Source organism: Brassica napus, chromosome C4, assembly GCF_020379485.1.
Source record: "Brassica napus cultivar Da-Ae chromosome C4, Da-Ae, whole genome shotgun sequence".
Lineage (NCBI taxonomy): Eukaryota > Viridiplantae > Streptophyta > Magnoliopsida > Brassicales > Brassicaceae > Brassica > Brassica napus.
The window spans coordinates 61241793-61257226 of record NC_063447.1 but is presented as its reverse complement, the minus strand read 5'-3'; the positions used below and the strand labels follow the sequence as shown (position 1 = coordinate 61257226).

General features: G+C 39.3%; 2 protein-coding genes, 1 long non-coding RNA gene and 1 other non-coding gene across 5 annotated transcripts; 1 reads left to right on the top strand and 3 right to left on the bottom strand.

Moving 5' to 3' along the window:
- Nucleotides 1-1795: 1795 nt before the first annotated feature.
- On the bottom strand, nucleotides 1796-4453 carry LOC125585698. The gene is made up of 4 exons (XR_007322688.1): nucleotides 2544-4453; nucleotides 2362-2451; nucleotides 2185-2274; nucleotides 1796-2087 (listed from the first exon to the last, which is right to left on the bottom strand). It is a non-coding gene; the product is annotated as an uncharacterized LOC125585698 (long non-coding RNA).
- Nucleotides 4454-5110: 657 nt separating this feature from the next.
- Nucleotides 5111-7644, top strand: LOC125585695. The gene is made up of 4 exons (XM_048755246.1): nucleotides 5111-5254; nucleotides 5332-5828; nucleotides 5894-6121; nucleotides 6211-7644. Exons 2-4 carry the CDS (start codon nucleotides 5775-5777, stop codon nucleotides 6469-6471), a joined length of 543 nt encoding a protein of 180 aa, XP_048611203.1. The 5' UTR covers nucleotides 5111-5254; nucleotides 5332-5774; the 3' UTR covers nucleotides 6472-7644.
- A 745-nt stretch (nucleotides 7645-8389) lies between these two features.
- Nucleotides 8390-9317, bottom strand: LOC125585697. Of its 2 annotated transcripts, XM_048755248.1 has the most exons (6): nucleotides 9259-9317; nucleotides 9105-9174; nucleotides 8968-9033; nucleotides 8834-8886; nucleotides 8647-8749; nucleotides 8390-8606 (listed from the first exon to the last, which is right to left on the bottom strand). In XM_048755248.1, exons 1-5 carry the CDS (start codon nucleotides 9289-9291, stop codon nucleotides 8669-8671), a joined length of 303 nt encoding a protein of 100 aa, XP_048611205.1. In that variant the 5' UTR covers nucleotides 9292-9317; the 3' UTR covers nucleotides 8390-8606; nucleotides 8647-8668. The 2 variants fall into 2 exon arrangements, with proteins under 2 accessions (XP_048611205.1, XP_048611204.1); XM_048755247.1 differs by having other exon boundaries at nucleotides 8390-8749.
- A 2051-nt stretch (nucleotides 9318-11368) lies between these two features.
- On the bottom strand, nucleotides 11369-11475 carry LOC125586702. The gene has a single exon (XR_007323238.1). It is a non-coding gene; the product is annotated as a small nucleolar RNA R71 (small nucleolar RNA).
- Between the last annotated feature and the right edge of the window lie 3959 nt (nucleotides 11476-15434).

Sequence of the window (15434 nt, the reverse complement as noted above, 5' to 3'; positions counted from 1 at the left end):
ATGAAGAACTGGGTTAATCTCATCACCAACATTGGAGTGCATGTTTTACAAACTCAACCATGTTTTAAATGGATTATCCATATCCAAACTCACATCAATTGGATCCACCTAGTGCTACTGCGGTTTTATTTTGACAACAATTAAATCTTTCATATATGTTGATATTACTTTTTATGGGAAAAGTATTTCACAGTTAATATCATTTAATGCAAGATTAGAATAGAGAAAGTCAATGCTAGATTCTTTGGAAAAAAATGTTGGAAACGTTAAAATCACAATTATTTATATTACAAATAAATAAATAATGTTAAATATTGAAAAAGTGCTAACAAAAAATACTAAATCATGTCATGCATTAAAGAAACCATGCAAAGTAAAAAGATGTTTTTTTGATGTTTGTGGCAACTCTATGAGCCTGAAAATCAAATTAAAAATACTATCAAATATATAAATGATTGTAAGGAAATAGATGAATAGAAAATACCAATAGTAATATCTCTTTGTGCTGGTTTCTCTTGAGGAATTGGTTGGTTTGAACTTATAGAATGACAAAGACATTCGGATTCTTTTGGTTTCTCAACTGAAGCTAAAACAAAATAGAGACAAAGATGTTTTGTGTTTCTTTGTTACAAGTACTGAAGATATGTAAGCAAATTGTTAAAAGAAACTTTGGTTAGCAAAATAGGGACTTGAAAACTTATAAACTAAAGGAACCACAGTGACTTTATAATCTCTGACTTTTGATATACTCTTTTTGAACCTTGAATTTTATCATCTATCATTTACATACATATTCCCCCTCATATGTATTTTGTAGATCATATCAGAGATTTAATTTATGTTTAAACAAAGAAACTGAACTAGTGGTCCTTGCTTGGTTTGCGATACACATCCGACCCCTGTGAAGTGATGAATAGAGGTGTTAGTTGAAACACCTTTTTAAAAATCAATCTTCTATATATAAAAAAATGTCATGAACAAATTTTCTTCCATAAGGTTTATAATGTCAATGTATTCAGTTACTTTATGACGGTATGAATCTGGAAAAGAACTCATTATTATTTTTGATGGTTGGGAGTTTGGTAACGGCATTGTCATCAGTGCGAAGTTTGTAAGTTGATCACATATGGTTTTTAGAGTTTGCGGGTGAAGCTGGTTTCCATGCATGAATATAATATACTTTTTAACTTTAGCCTTGCATTGGGTTCCATTAAAATCTAATTTTTTGAAAAGAATGAATGTATATAATATACTTCATGTATAAATTCTCTTCCTAACGTCGCAGTTATCAGAAATTAACCGTTCTTGTTTTGGCGTTAAAGTGAACACAAACTGTTTTTTGCTTTCCTCAGCCGTGTGGTGGGACATGAAGGACTGTTCGGTTACAGAGGGTATTGATGCTCATCGTGTCCGTCCGAGTATAGAAGGTGGGTTCAGAGAACTAGGCTACTCTGGTCCTGTCTCCATCAAAGCCTATGGAGACCAAAAACGAACCCCTGACCACCTGCTACAAGCTCTCTCTTCCACTGGAGTCGCGGTGGTACATATCAGATCTGGTTAGTCCAATTAGTTGTTGTTATATATATATATATAAACAAAAAATAGTTTGTAGTTAGATCTTGTATATCTATAGTGAATATGTCTTTCCTTTGTAATGAAACAGAAAGCACGTGCACGCTCATGTACAAGGATATGGTGAAATGGCGAGAGGATAATCTTCCTCCGGCTACAATGATGATCATAACCAATCAGATGCTAGATGTCTTCCATTGGGATCTGGCCCGGCTTCAACAACGCACGCGGAAACAACCATAACAATAAGCATCATTTATTTTAGATAGCTTACTCTCAATGGAGTAAAAGTTGAATACACATGATAGATATAACAAGGCAGCCACCCCGGTTCAAGTGGGAAACAAAGATACGTAAAGAAGTCTGAGAGGCCAATGTTTATAAACGCCAAAAAAAAAAAAAAAAAAAAAACAAGTACATCACAACCATAGACAATTAAGTTCACTGGCATTGCAAATAGATATAATACATTTCATTACATTTCTAGGAGAATGGACGGAGGCTACGGCTCTGCTCTGAATGCACGAAATAAGAGAAAAAGCACAGAGATAGGAGTTAGTTTCAATCTGAACTTCAAAAGCCAAAAATAAAAAAGAGGGGAAAGATTCATACCCTTTTCCTGATGATAACGTTCAAACTCTCTCAAATATTCTTCGTGCAACTCAACAGACTTTAGCTTGGATTTAATTAAGGCCGAGATTTCTGAGATATATGTAAAAAAAACAAAACACGAATGAACATGTTGTCTTTTTCTCTTATCTAGGGAAAAAAAAATTCAACTTTTATTACCCAAACCAAATTTAAACACATATCCACCAACAAACCAGGGGGCAAGACGATTAACAGACTCCCAGACTGGGGTGATGACCGATCTCTTCCCTGAAAGACCAATCGCAGATATCAAAATACAAATAGACGTCTCGAGATTTTGATTTATCTTTCATCAGGGGGAAAGAGAAGAAGTGGCTAACCTTTGTCATCGATAGGATTGGGAGCGGAGGAGGAGGAGGATGAGAAAGTACGCCCTTGACGAACGCGGTAAGCCTGTGAACGCGGCAATTTAGGTTTCCACTTTTCTTCTTGCCCAAGGTTTCGTTACTCTTGCCTTTTAAATATATGTTCATTTACTTCTATGGGCCCTGGCCCAATTCAACACAATTTACAAATGATCTCTCGCGGATCAAATTTTTATAATTTTCTTTAAAAAAAATTGTATACTTTTTTTTTTGTAAATTTTAGTAATAAAATTGTATAATTTAAAAATATATAAATTATTAAATGATATTTTGAAATTTGTAATACCATTTTTAATACATTTATTTTAATAATGATTTATGAGTTATTATCATATTCTAAAAAAAAATTTCAAAAATATAAATCGACATTAGATGTAATACTGAAAAGGGTTTCTCAAATGGGAAATCTTAACAGAATAATGTCAAGTTATTACCATATTTTTAAATGTTTATCAAAAATATAAATTAACATTAAATGTAAGTCCATGTCATATAAACTATATTATCTAAAATGAATAAAAGTAAAAAATATTGCTAAAATAAAATTAAAGTTTACCTGATTTATAAACCTAAGTTGCCAATTAAACTAACACTACAAGAAAACACGGACAATACCGACGGAAAAACCGACCGAAAAAAATCGGTCAGGATTTTCCAACGGAATTCCGACGAAAACTTGTCGGAAATCTATTTCGGCAAATTCGTCGGAACTGCGTCGGAAAATCCTGACAGAATACTTTCGTCGGTATTTGGTCATACGATCCCGACAAAAAACTGACAAAAAACTGACAAAAATATGACCGTTGCAAAAAATTGACACATACCGACGAAATACCGACAATTTTGGAATTCGGTCAGAATTCCGTCGGTATATTCCGACGGAATACCGACGGATTGAACAGCCGTTTCACGAAGACGATTCAGATTCATCATGTTCATCATCAGATAATTCCTCAGATGCAGAGTAGATACTCTTTTATGAATGTATATGCAAATTACTTTCAAACATTGTAGATTTCTTCTAAAAACAAATTATGGGTTTGAAACGTTGTATACTTTAAAATTAAAAAAATAAATTAGATTTGTTGATTTAAAAATCTAACGGTTGTAAAACAAAAATCAAACTGAAACTCTAAATTGATAATGTCCGTCGGTATTCCGTCGGTATTTACCAACGCATTTCCGACGAACACCTAGAATTTGAGGGGTTCGTCGGAAATGCGTCGGTAAATACCGACGGAATACCGACGGACATTATCAATTTAGAGTTTCGGTTTCTTACAGGTATGTTTTTTTTACAGTTGTATTAAATATCACATATAACATCAGACAACAAATCTACCCATTGTATTCTCACAATTTTAAAACTTTGAACATGACATATATATAATCATTCAATCATAACCGTTCGAACAACATCATACACTTTTAAGTTGGCTTGTGCCAGTTCTCAGAAGTTGTAACACTCAAATAAATTTATAACATTTTTTTGAGAATGTTTTATGATTATATAACATAATATATCGGTTTTAGAAAGTCGTATAACAAATATAAATAATTTCGACACCCTGTGTAAACTCTAAACCGTAATCCGTCGGTATCTCGTCGGAATATTCCGACAAATAACCGACGGAATTAACTATACCGACGAAGAACAGACGAAAATGGTCGTCGGTATTTAGAAAATTACCCGGGTGAAGCTGTACCGCGCAAAATTTCAGCGAACCGCCAATATTAAAAAACCGACGGATTTCCGACGGGTATATTAAATACCGACGGAAAAAACCCGTCGGTAATCCGTCAGTTTGTTAAATGAATACATAAGAGAAAATCTCTTCTTTTTCCTCATTTCTTCCCCTTTTTTCTCTCTCTCTCTCCGCCAACCTCTCCTCCTCCCTCGCGATTTCCGGCGATTCCCTCCTCCTCCCTCGCGATTTCCGGCTAAATCCCCCAAATTCGACCTCCTCTTTCACCCAGTCATGTAAGATTTTCAATTCCTTTAACTTTGCTCATGGGATTTTAAAGGTTACAATGTTAGTTTTAGGGTTTATGTGATTTTGAGATTGATTAGGGATTTGGAAGTTAGTTTAGGGCCGGGATTGAAGTTTTGATTTAGGATTTGTGTGATTGAAGTTATAGATTTTGAAGTTATTGAAGTTATAAAGTTTTTTTTAATCAAATGTTTTTAATTATATAAAAATCGTTTTTATTTATAAAAAATCAGCATATGGTATAAAAAATATTTTTTTCATTATAAAAATTCGTTAAATAAATTATAAAACACATTTTAATTATTATAAAAATATTTTAATTATAAAACGTTTCTAAATAATAAAAAAGCTTACTAATGTTTTTTTTTGTAGGGATGAACCACCTCCTCTTATACTTAGACGTCGTTCTCGCCGGGGTACTTCTTCAGTCACTCAGAGTACTCAGAGTACGTCACCCGCTAGTAGCCCAGTTGCAGCTACCACTCCTCCAGCAGCCCTCACCCCTCTAGCAGCCCGCACCCCCCCCCCCCCTTCTGTAGCTTCCGGCCCTTCTCAAAGTTCAAGAGGAGGAGGATTGCCTACTACGATGACTGTTGCGGAGTTAGTTAGGCAACCTGGCCGAGAATCGCTTCAGCGCCTTGATCCAAATTATCTTATTGTCCCAAACACCACTTGGTAAGTATTTGTTCTAAAAGGTTCTTTCATTTTATATTCATCTTTTACATTTAATTGTGTTTGGTTTTATTTCGTAGGTTTGATTTGTCTGGCAATGGTATCACCAACAGCCTTCTTAGGATGGAGTACACGATGCTAAAGCGTGGTTATCCAACTTTCTATGACATGCCTGAAGAAGATCAAGAACTTTGGTTTCGGCAATTTGCGGTATACGTTGTCAATTTTTAATATTATACAATTGTAACTTTCTAAAAAAAAATTTGTATTTATTTTGCAGCAAGAGTTCACTTGGGAATCAGGGATTACAGAACAAGTTAAAATTGTTTTCCGCCGCAAAGCAGCTTCGCACTACACCAAGCGGATCAATGAGTGGAAGCAAAAATTCGATGTTGGCGAGGTCCCGAAGCACATCAACCCAGACGTTTGGCGGGATTTGTTTGCTCATTGGACGAAAGATGAGACAAAGTCTTTGTCGACAATTAACTCGCAAAATCGGTGTAGCGGGCGTGGCGGGAAAGGGATGTTTGTCCACAACTTAGGGGCAACAAGTTTACAGACCCGAGCACTTCAGCTAGTAAGTTTCTAATCTGATTTTCTTATTCATTTTTAAATATGTGATACTAAATATATTGTTTTTAGATGAAGGAAAACGGTGGAGTTCCCGTAGATGATTTTACCCTGATGAAGAACGCCTATACCAACAAGAAGACTGGGGAGATTCAGGATGGACTTATTAAGGGCGTAATCCAGGTCGTGGAAAATCGAAAAGTGGATCTCCTCGCGACTCAAGCTTCTATGTGTGAAGAAGGCGATTCTGCATCTTCCAACTCCTTAACCGTAGAGCAACTCAACAACCTTGTTCTCGAGGTACATTCTTATTTTTTTTTGCTATGTATGTGTGATATGTGTGTGTGTGTGCGTATGTGTGTGATATGTATTTGTTATTTCTCATTCAGGCTGTTCCAAAGAAAAAGGGCCGTTATGTTGGATTGGCTCGTTCGACCGGAGGGGCTTCTTCTTCTTCAGCTCACTATCGACTCGTTGATGAGCTTATGGAGCAGATTAAGATCAAGGATACGGAGATTGAGTTCCTGAAGCAGGACAATGCTGAAATCCGAGTTGAGCTGCAGCAAAACCGAACGACTATGGAGGAAAACAATGTTCTCACCCAGACCTTGTTGCAGAAGTTTAGGACCCGATTCGGTGAAGACTTTTAGTTGTTTTTTAATTTTCAAAAACTTTTTTATTACTTTTTATAACTTTAATGTATAATAATGTTGAATTTATATATCTATAATGTTTTTAAATTCTAAATTATCAATTTTTTCCTGAAATTAAATTAAGAATTATAAAAATTGTTTTTTTAATTAAAAAAGGAATACCGACGGATAGAGTTATCCGTCGGAATTTCTACATTTTTACGACGAATAAAATCCATCGGTATTTTCATGATATTCTGACGGAATAAAGTCGTCGGTTTTATTTTCAGTTACCGACGGATTTTTTTCGTCGGTATTTTCTGAATATTCCGATGAACACCCTTTGTCGGTATTTTCTGAAATTCCGACGAATTCTCTTCGTCGGTATTCTCTATAAATACCGACGGATATGCATCGTCGGAAATTTTAGATAAAAACCGACGGAATACGTTCGTCGGTATTTGCCGACGAAATATGTTCGTCGGTATTTACCGACAAATTTCCGACGAATATCAGTATACCGACGAGATGATACCGACGGACATTTTTCGTCGGTATTCCATCGGTATGCGGCTTTTCCGACGAGATTATGACGGATTTGTCCATCGGTATCGCCCAGTTTTCTTGTAGTGTAAGGAGAAACAAAACAAAACTCTTAAGAGAATTATGTTCAAAATCTTATTATAAATGAAAAACAATTAAAAACATTTGCTAACTACTAGCACGCATTTTATTTGTAACATGTGCACACTGTAATACACAAACTAGGCTGCATCGTCACACAACATTTGATAGAACTTCTGGCGAATGCGTGGGAAAACTCAAAACCATCGCATGTAGCCTTTTTGAATAATTGGAATTTGGACTAGTGTAGATATTCTTTATTAATAGACCAAGTGATCAATCATTTGTCAGACATACTGCAAGATTCCATGATATTTTCAATTATGCATACTAGTATAAGATGCAACGTGGTGGGATTGCAAGGATTCTTTAGGACTATTACAACAATTTGTGGCAGTTTCCAAATAATCTACAGCTGAGTTTGAGGCATTTTCTGTCTTTTACAGAAACTGAGTTGTTGGGGGTTAGAGCACCCCCATTAGTGAACTTAGGGGGGGTTCACACACATTCCAAAAAAAAAAAAAAAATTAAAATAAGGAATAGTGATGAACCTGTCTCTCTCCACCCCTTCCCAGTGAATCTGGTTCATCATTGTAGCGCGGACCCCACGGCACCTGGCGGCCTGCGATTGGTCCGAAAAAATAATTTTTTTTTTTTTTAAAACAAAAATCAACCCAAAAAAAAAAAAAAAATGCTTTGTGAATCCATTTCATGGGGTTCACTAATGGGGATGCTCTTAGATTCTGGTCCTAAGATTGAGGATAGTGGCGAAGTGATATACTGTTTGGAGTCAAGATTTGCAGTCGCAGACAGATGGGGCTCAAAAACAACTTGGGACACCGCACCACAATGTTAGGGACTGTTGGAAGCACAGAAGCGTTGCAGATTTTCATGTGTCTTCTGTCATACATATTATTGGTGAAGAGCACGAGGAGAGGCCTTATTGGAACTTGATGTTTTGGAAACAAGATACAAAACCTGAAGAGGATATGAAGTACAAAACATGTACTGAGCAGATTCTTGAAGATCATATTACAGTTGGATACAAGCTTATTTGTCTACAGCAGTCTCATACCACGCTTGTTACAGTTGGATACACTCGGTTTTCATAACAGTGAGTTCTTTGGATCAAGCAGGCAAGTCAAGGTGAAGGTACTACCAGGAATCAAGCAGCTTCTCCTAGATAACTTGCGGGTTGCGACTGATTGCCTAAGGTTCTTCATGTGAGATGCAATTGGAAACATTCTTTCATCTTCAGGGGTGTGATGGATTTTCCCTTTGGTGAAAGGACTCGGCATGTTACATACTATGGTGTTGAAAAGGAAATAACGAATAGGGGGAATACGTGGAGCGTTAGTGTTTCACTACATTTTAATGGTCACATTATTGTAACTAAAACATATTTGAAATTTTTGCTTGCTGGAATAATAAGGACAAGAACAGTAGTTGAACTTAAGACAACCTTTCTGCAACTTGAACTGACTTGCAAAGTCTTGGGCTAAAGATGGTGTCAACATCAGGAAGCCAAACTACATCTTTGCCACCAACCAAACGATTCAGGTTATCCACCTATAACCAAACCTTGCGATTATTAGGATTTGGACACAGAGTCCACCCAACTAGGCGGCAGCTTTCCCCTCTTCTCCAAGAATTCCGCAGCATCCTTGTTATACTGAAAACACAAGATTACCATGAGGATTAAAACACTATATTGCCAATTCAACTGCATTACCATGATGTTGTTTTATTAGCTTACCTCTTTCACCATTTCATCAAATTTGGAAGCACTATCTCCCGTAAAGTAAGAAGCTTGATACAAAAAAAAAGAAAAAAAACAAAGCGTGATTATTAATCTAATTCGAGGTGTAAGTAAAGAGTATAGAATCTTACCTACAACGAACCCCGTTAACGTTGCAAAACCTCGAGGTAAGAGCCACTCGTAAATAGAAATTGCCCCTACAATCAGAAGAAAGCAAAGAACTTAGATCTTCCCTCCAAATACAACACCCAATTCATCAGTGGGTAACCTTCGTCCCCGACAGGGTTGGGAGCGGAGGAGGAGGATGAGAAAGTACGCCCTTGACGAACGCGGTAAGCCTGTGAACATAAATTTGGTCAAAAATTAGATGATAGATCACGAACAAACAAAGACAAAACAGAACACCGCTTCTCGAGATTTACCTTAGCGACCAAAGATCTCAGGTTCGGCCTCATTGATATTCCGTGTTTTTAACGGTTTTAAACTCGTTTTGGAGCAATTAAATGGTCGGTTTTAATTAATGTTTTGGTCTATTTGATGCGTTTTGGTGTTCTTAAGTGTAATATGCAGGTTACTAGATAGCTTGAAAGAAAAGAACGCATTCGGGATTTATTCAGAAGCAAGATGGACCGAACAATGGACCGAATGAAGTATTGATCGCACAGAGCCACAGATCGACCGATCCGGTCCATGTGGATCGACCGATCCACGGTTTCAGCCACAGATCGACCGATCCGGTCTATGTGGATCGACCGATCTCAGGCGCTACGGGCTCCACACGCACAAACGAGCTTTTCACTCCTTTTTACCCACTCCCCTCAATAATTCACAGAAGAACTCGACTTTGGAGACTCAGAAAAGACCAGGGGCGACCAAGAAGGAGATTTAGAAGTTCTAGAGAGAAGATTTGAGTGTTTTGTACTTGTTTTGGTGTGATTTGTGAAGATTTGTAAAGGAGTTCATCTCAAAACCATTTGGAGAAGATCTTCTGAACCTTTACTCTGTTTTAATACAATCTTATCATGTTTTCTTCATCAAAATCGTTTTGTTCTTGCTTAGTTATGTGTGAGTAGTCATCTAGTTGGGTTTAGGGGTTCTCATAGGGGATTTCTTGATGTTTTGATCCATAAAACGTGTGTAGACTAAGGGATTACGTTTTGGTTCTTCATCTAATGGATTTCTTACTGCTTGAACTGAATTGATCACTTAGTTCATGATTTCAGATTGTTTGATGCACCGAAAGTGATTGTTTGAACTTCCGAAAATACTTTAGATGAGCAAAGTGTCCTTAACCCTCGGAAGTTGATGTTATTGCGCTTTGTGAACATATTGAACCTGTTCTTAATGCTTGTTTAGAAATTGAAACTCAGCGGAAGTTAGTGTGGAGATTTCTATAACATAGAGAATTAGCGCTACGGAAGTAGGTTAATTCTAATATCGTGTTTGAGTTCTAGACGGTTCTTAATATATCCCTGTGTCTTCCATTAATTGTATCTTGATTAAAAAGAAATCCCTGAGAATTCCCAATGCCCAACGTTTGTTTTAAAATAGTTTTCAAATCGTTTAAATCATCTTTTTACATGCTTGTTTATGTTTTGTGACACTAGAGAAAATTAAATAAAAACCATCAAAAATATATCTTGATTCGCTGTAGCTATTAACTTGTCTGCAACTCTACGTGTGATCATCGGTCCCTGTGGATTCGATCCCGTATTACTACTGCGTACTTTACTGTGCACTTGCAGTTAGATAATCGGGTTAAAACTCGAGACATCAAGTTTTTGGCGCCGTTGCCGGGGACCATTTGGTCACCCTAGAGTTAATGATCAGTTTAAGACTATAGCATTTTTTTATTTTGTCTAATGTTTCTGTCTTTCTCTTTCTGTTTGTGTTTTCAGGTGAATGAGCGGATTTCATACTAGAAGCAAAGGATCATCGAATTTAATACCTTTGGAGTTAGAGCTCGGCCGCCTAGAGAGACAAGTGAAAAAGAAAAGACTTGAGTCCGCTGAAGAGGTTGAAATGGCTGAACACCAAGAAGACCAATTTCAGGACAACCCGCAAAATCCAATTCCTGTAAATGAACGAGAAGGCAACAATGCTGGTGATAATCAGCAGGCTGGTGTAGCTGCAAGACAACAGGCTGGAGACTATGGCATGCCTAGGATGACGCTTGCACATTATGATACACCAGATGCATTCTATGCCGATCGTTCTGGGATTCGCCCACCTCCCATTGAGAGAAGAGACTTTGAGATCAAGACTGGTCTCATTAATTTGGTGGAGAAAAATCCGTTTCATGGAAACCCGTCTGAGGACCCGATGTATCACTTGGAGCATTTTGAGCGAGTCTGTGACACCAGCAGACATAATGGAGTTCCTCAAGGCGCTTTGAAATGCAGGTTGTTCCCGTTTTCCTTAGCTGATAAAGCTATCAGATGGTTAAAGTCCATCCCTCCAGGATCTCTTACTACATGGGAAGAGACAAGAGCTGCTTTTCTACAGCATTTCTTCACCAAGTCAAGGTCCACATATCTGAGAAGCAGAATTGGAAGCTTTCAGCAACTTGATTCAGAAAGCTTTCATGAGGCTTGGGAGCGTTTCAAGGAGTACACACAGGACTGCCCTCACCATGGCTACACTGATGTGAGTTTGCTGAACATTTTCTATAATGGAGTTCATGAAGAGAGTCAAGATGCCATGGACACAGCAAGTAATGGTGATTTCATGACCAAGACTGTTGAAGAAGCTTACACCTTGTTGAACAACCTGTCATCCAGCAAAGCAAACCGCAAGTCAAGGTTTGATACCAGCCAGAAGGGTGTTGGTTATGAATCCAAGAAGATAGATGAGTTGAATGCCAAGATTGAGATGCTTCTCAAGAGAGATCAGAAATCTGTGAAATTTGTGGAGGAGCAAGGCTATCGTTCCTCACAAGAAGCTGTTGGTGATGATTCAAGTGATATGCAGGCTGATGTGAACTACATTGGTGGTCAAGGAAACTACAACAGAGGCTACAATCAGAACCTTGGGTGGAATCAAAATCAGCAAAATAATCTGTCTTACCGGAGCAACAATGTGGAGAATCCACAACATCAGTCCTACCCTCAGGCAGGAAACAGGCAGAACCAGAATCAGAACCAGAGTGTGTTCAACCAAGGATTTCAGAACAGAAATCAATATCAGGGGAACAACTCGGGCAACTCAGGATTTCAGCAAAGGCAGCAGTACAACAACTATCAGAATCAAGGAAATGCCTCTTCGTCACAGCCTTCTCAGGATAACGAAATTAAGAAGATGCTGCAAATGGTGCTAGAAGGTCAGAAGAATAGCACTGCAGAGATAAACACCAAGGTGGATAACATGTATGGAGAGCTTAATGGGAAGTTCGAAGCTTTGAACACCCATTTGAAAGTTTTGGAAAAGCAAGTTGCTCAAACCGCCTCCAGCAGCAGAACAGCACCTGGATTTCTACCAGGGAAGTCAGAGACGAATCCAAAGGAGTTTGTGAATGCTATAACACTTAGGAGTGGAAAAACGATTGAGGAATCGAAAGAGAAAGAGATCGACCGATCTCAAGAACAGATCGACCGATCCAAGGGGAAGGAGATCGACCGATCCGGTCCATCTGGATCGACCGATCCCGTGTCGACGAAACCAAATTCCTCCGAACCTGAAGAGGTGTATGTGGCGCCTCCTGCTTATGTTCCTAAGGCTCCATACCCATCCAGACCAAGGCAGAAGATCAAAGAACGTGAGTACGAGAAGCTAAAGAACCTTGTTGGGGAGTTACATGTGAGATTGCCATTTGTTGAAGCGGTGAAGATGGTACCTTCTCTTAAAAGGTACATGAAGGAGATTCTTACCGATAAGATGAGCCTAGAGCGGGGTGTGTTGATGCTCAATGAGGAGTGTAGCGCAGTTCTACAAAATGTCATGCCTAAAAAGCGTGAAGATCCCGGAGCATTTGTTCTACCATGCCGCATTGGATCACTTACTTTTGAGAAGAGTCTCTGCGATCTGGGTTCAGGAGTGAGCCTAATGCCTTTCTCTGTCTCTGAGAGGCTAGGCATGACGAACTACAAACCTACAAGGATCTCCTTGGTCCTTGCTGACCGATCAGTGCGAAGACCAGTCGGTGTACTAGAAAACATCCCTGTTGGTGTTGGAAAGGGATATGTGCTTACCGATTTTGTAGTTCTGGAGCTGGAAGAGGAACCTAAAGATCCTCTCATTTTGGGCAGACCATTTTTAGCTACTGCTGGAGCCATGATTGATGTACAGAATGGGCATATAGACTTACGTCTAGGAGACATGGCGATGAGATACAATGTGGAGAAGGTGCTGAAAAATCCGACTATTGATGGACAGACTTTCTGGGTTGATACATTGACTGAACTGGTGGAGGAAATGGATGAAGAGTTGCACACTGATGATCCTCTACAAGTCGCATTGACCCAAAGGGAGAGTGAGTTCGGGTTCATGAACCAAGAAGTGGTTGGATTTTCTGAGATTTTGGATTCAGCCTCACCGATTGAGAAGCATGTCGCCTATGTCAGCCTTGAAGACTCAGGCACCGATAAAACCGTCAAACCGTCATCCTCCCAACCAGATTGGAGTGAGGAGAATGCTCCAAAGGTGGAACTTAAAGCCCTCCCAGCTGGGCTGAGGTATGCATTCTTGGGACCGAATTCCACATATCCTGTTATTATTTGTGCTAACCTGAATAATGTGGAGACCGCTTTGCTTCTTTCAAAATTGCGAAAGTATAGAAAAGCATTGGGGTACTCTTTGGATGATATTACAGGTATTTCTCCAGATCTTTGCATGCACAAGATTCACTTGGAGGATGAGTCAAAGACGTCCATAGAGCACCAGCGAAGACTGAATCCCAAACTGATGGAAGTTGTGAAAAAGGAGATTCTAAAGCTGTTGAGTGCAGGGGTGATCTACCCAATTTCAGACAGCACTTGGGTGAGCCCGGTTCATGTGGTTCCTAAGAAGGGTGGCATCACTGTCATCACAAATGAGAAGGATGAGCTGATTCCTACCAGAACAGTCACAGGGCATAGGATGTGCATTGACTACAGGAAGCTAAACTCAGCCACAAGGAAGGACCACTTCCCACTTCCTTTCATTGACCAGATGCTGGAAAGACTAGCCAACCACCCCTACTACTGTTTTCTCGATGGCTACTCCGGGTTCTTTCAGATACCCATTCATCCAGACGACCAAGAGAAGACAACATTCACCTGCCCATACGGTACTTTTGCCTACAGGAGAATGCCTTTCGGATTGTGCAATGCTCCTGCCACTTTCCAGAGATGCATGATGTCGATCTTTACTGATCTTATTGAGGACATTATGGAGGTTTTTATGGACGATTTCTCAGTCTACGGTTCTTCATTTAGCGACTGCCTTGCTAATCTGTGCAAGGTGCTGGAAAGATGTGAGGAGAAGAACTTGGTGTTAAATTGGGAGAAGTGTCATTTCATGGTGAAAGATGGCATTGTTTTGGGTCACAGGATATCAGAGCAGGGTATCGAGGTTGACAAAGCAAAGATTGAAGTTATGACCAGCCTACAGCCTCCCAGGACAGTGAGGGATATTCGGAGTTTTCTGGGACATGCCGGTTTCTACAGGAGGTTTATCAAAGACTTCTCTATGATAGCGAGGCCACTCACCCGTCTGCTGTGCAAAGAAGCGAAGTTTGTTTTTGATGCTGACTGCCTCGCTGCGTTTCAGATTCTCAAGAAGTCTCTAGTCAGTGCTCCCATTGTGCAGCCACCAGATTGGGACTTGCCATTTGAAATAATGTGTGACGCAAGTGATTACGCGATTGGAGCTGTTTTGGGGCAGAGAAAAGACAAGAAACTCCATGTGATCTATTATGCCAGCCGAACGCTTGATGATGCTCAAATCAAGTATGCTACCACTGAGAAGGAGTTGCTGGCAGTAGTTTATGCTTTCGAGAAGTTCAGGTCCTATTTGGTGGGCTCGAAAGTAATTGTGCACACAGATCATGCAGCCTTGAAGTACCTGATGACGAAAAAAGATGCTAAACCGAGACTCTTAAGGTGGATCTTACTCCTACAGGAGTTTGATATTGAGATCAGAGACAAGAGAGGAGCAGAAAATGGAGTGGCAGATCATCTTTCCCGAATGAGAGTGGAAGCTGAAACACCACTGGATGATACATTACCCGAGGAGAATGTCTATGTGATCACCTTGCTGGAGGATGAGTATTTGGATCAGGCTGATTGCTGTGCCATGAGACAAATTCAGGATGATCTCCCATGGTTTGCAGACTTTGCAAACTACCTATGTGCTGGAATTGAACCACCGAACCTGAAGGGATATGAGAGGAAGAAGTTCATGAGAGATGTGAACCACTATTACTGGGATGATCCCTTCCTCTACAAGAGATGCTCAGATGGTTTATTCAGGAGATGCGTTCTGGAGAATGAGATGCAAGGGATTCTTTTCCACTGCCACAGCTCAGAATACGCAGGCCATTTTGCAACATTCAAGACGGTTTCTAAGGTCCTGCAGGCTGGTTACTGGTGGCCTACACTTTTCAGAGACGCCCATGAGTTTG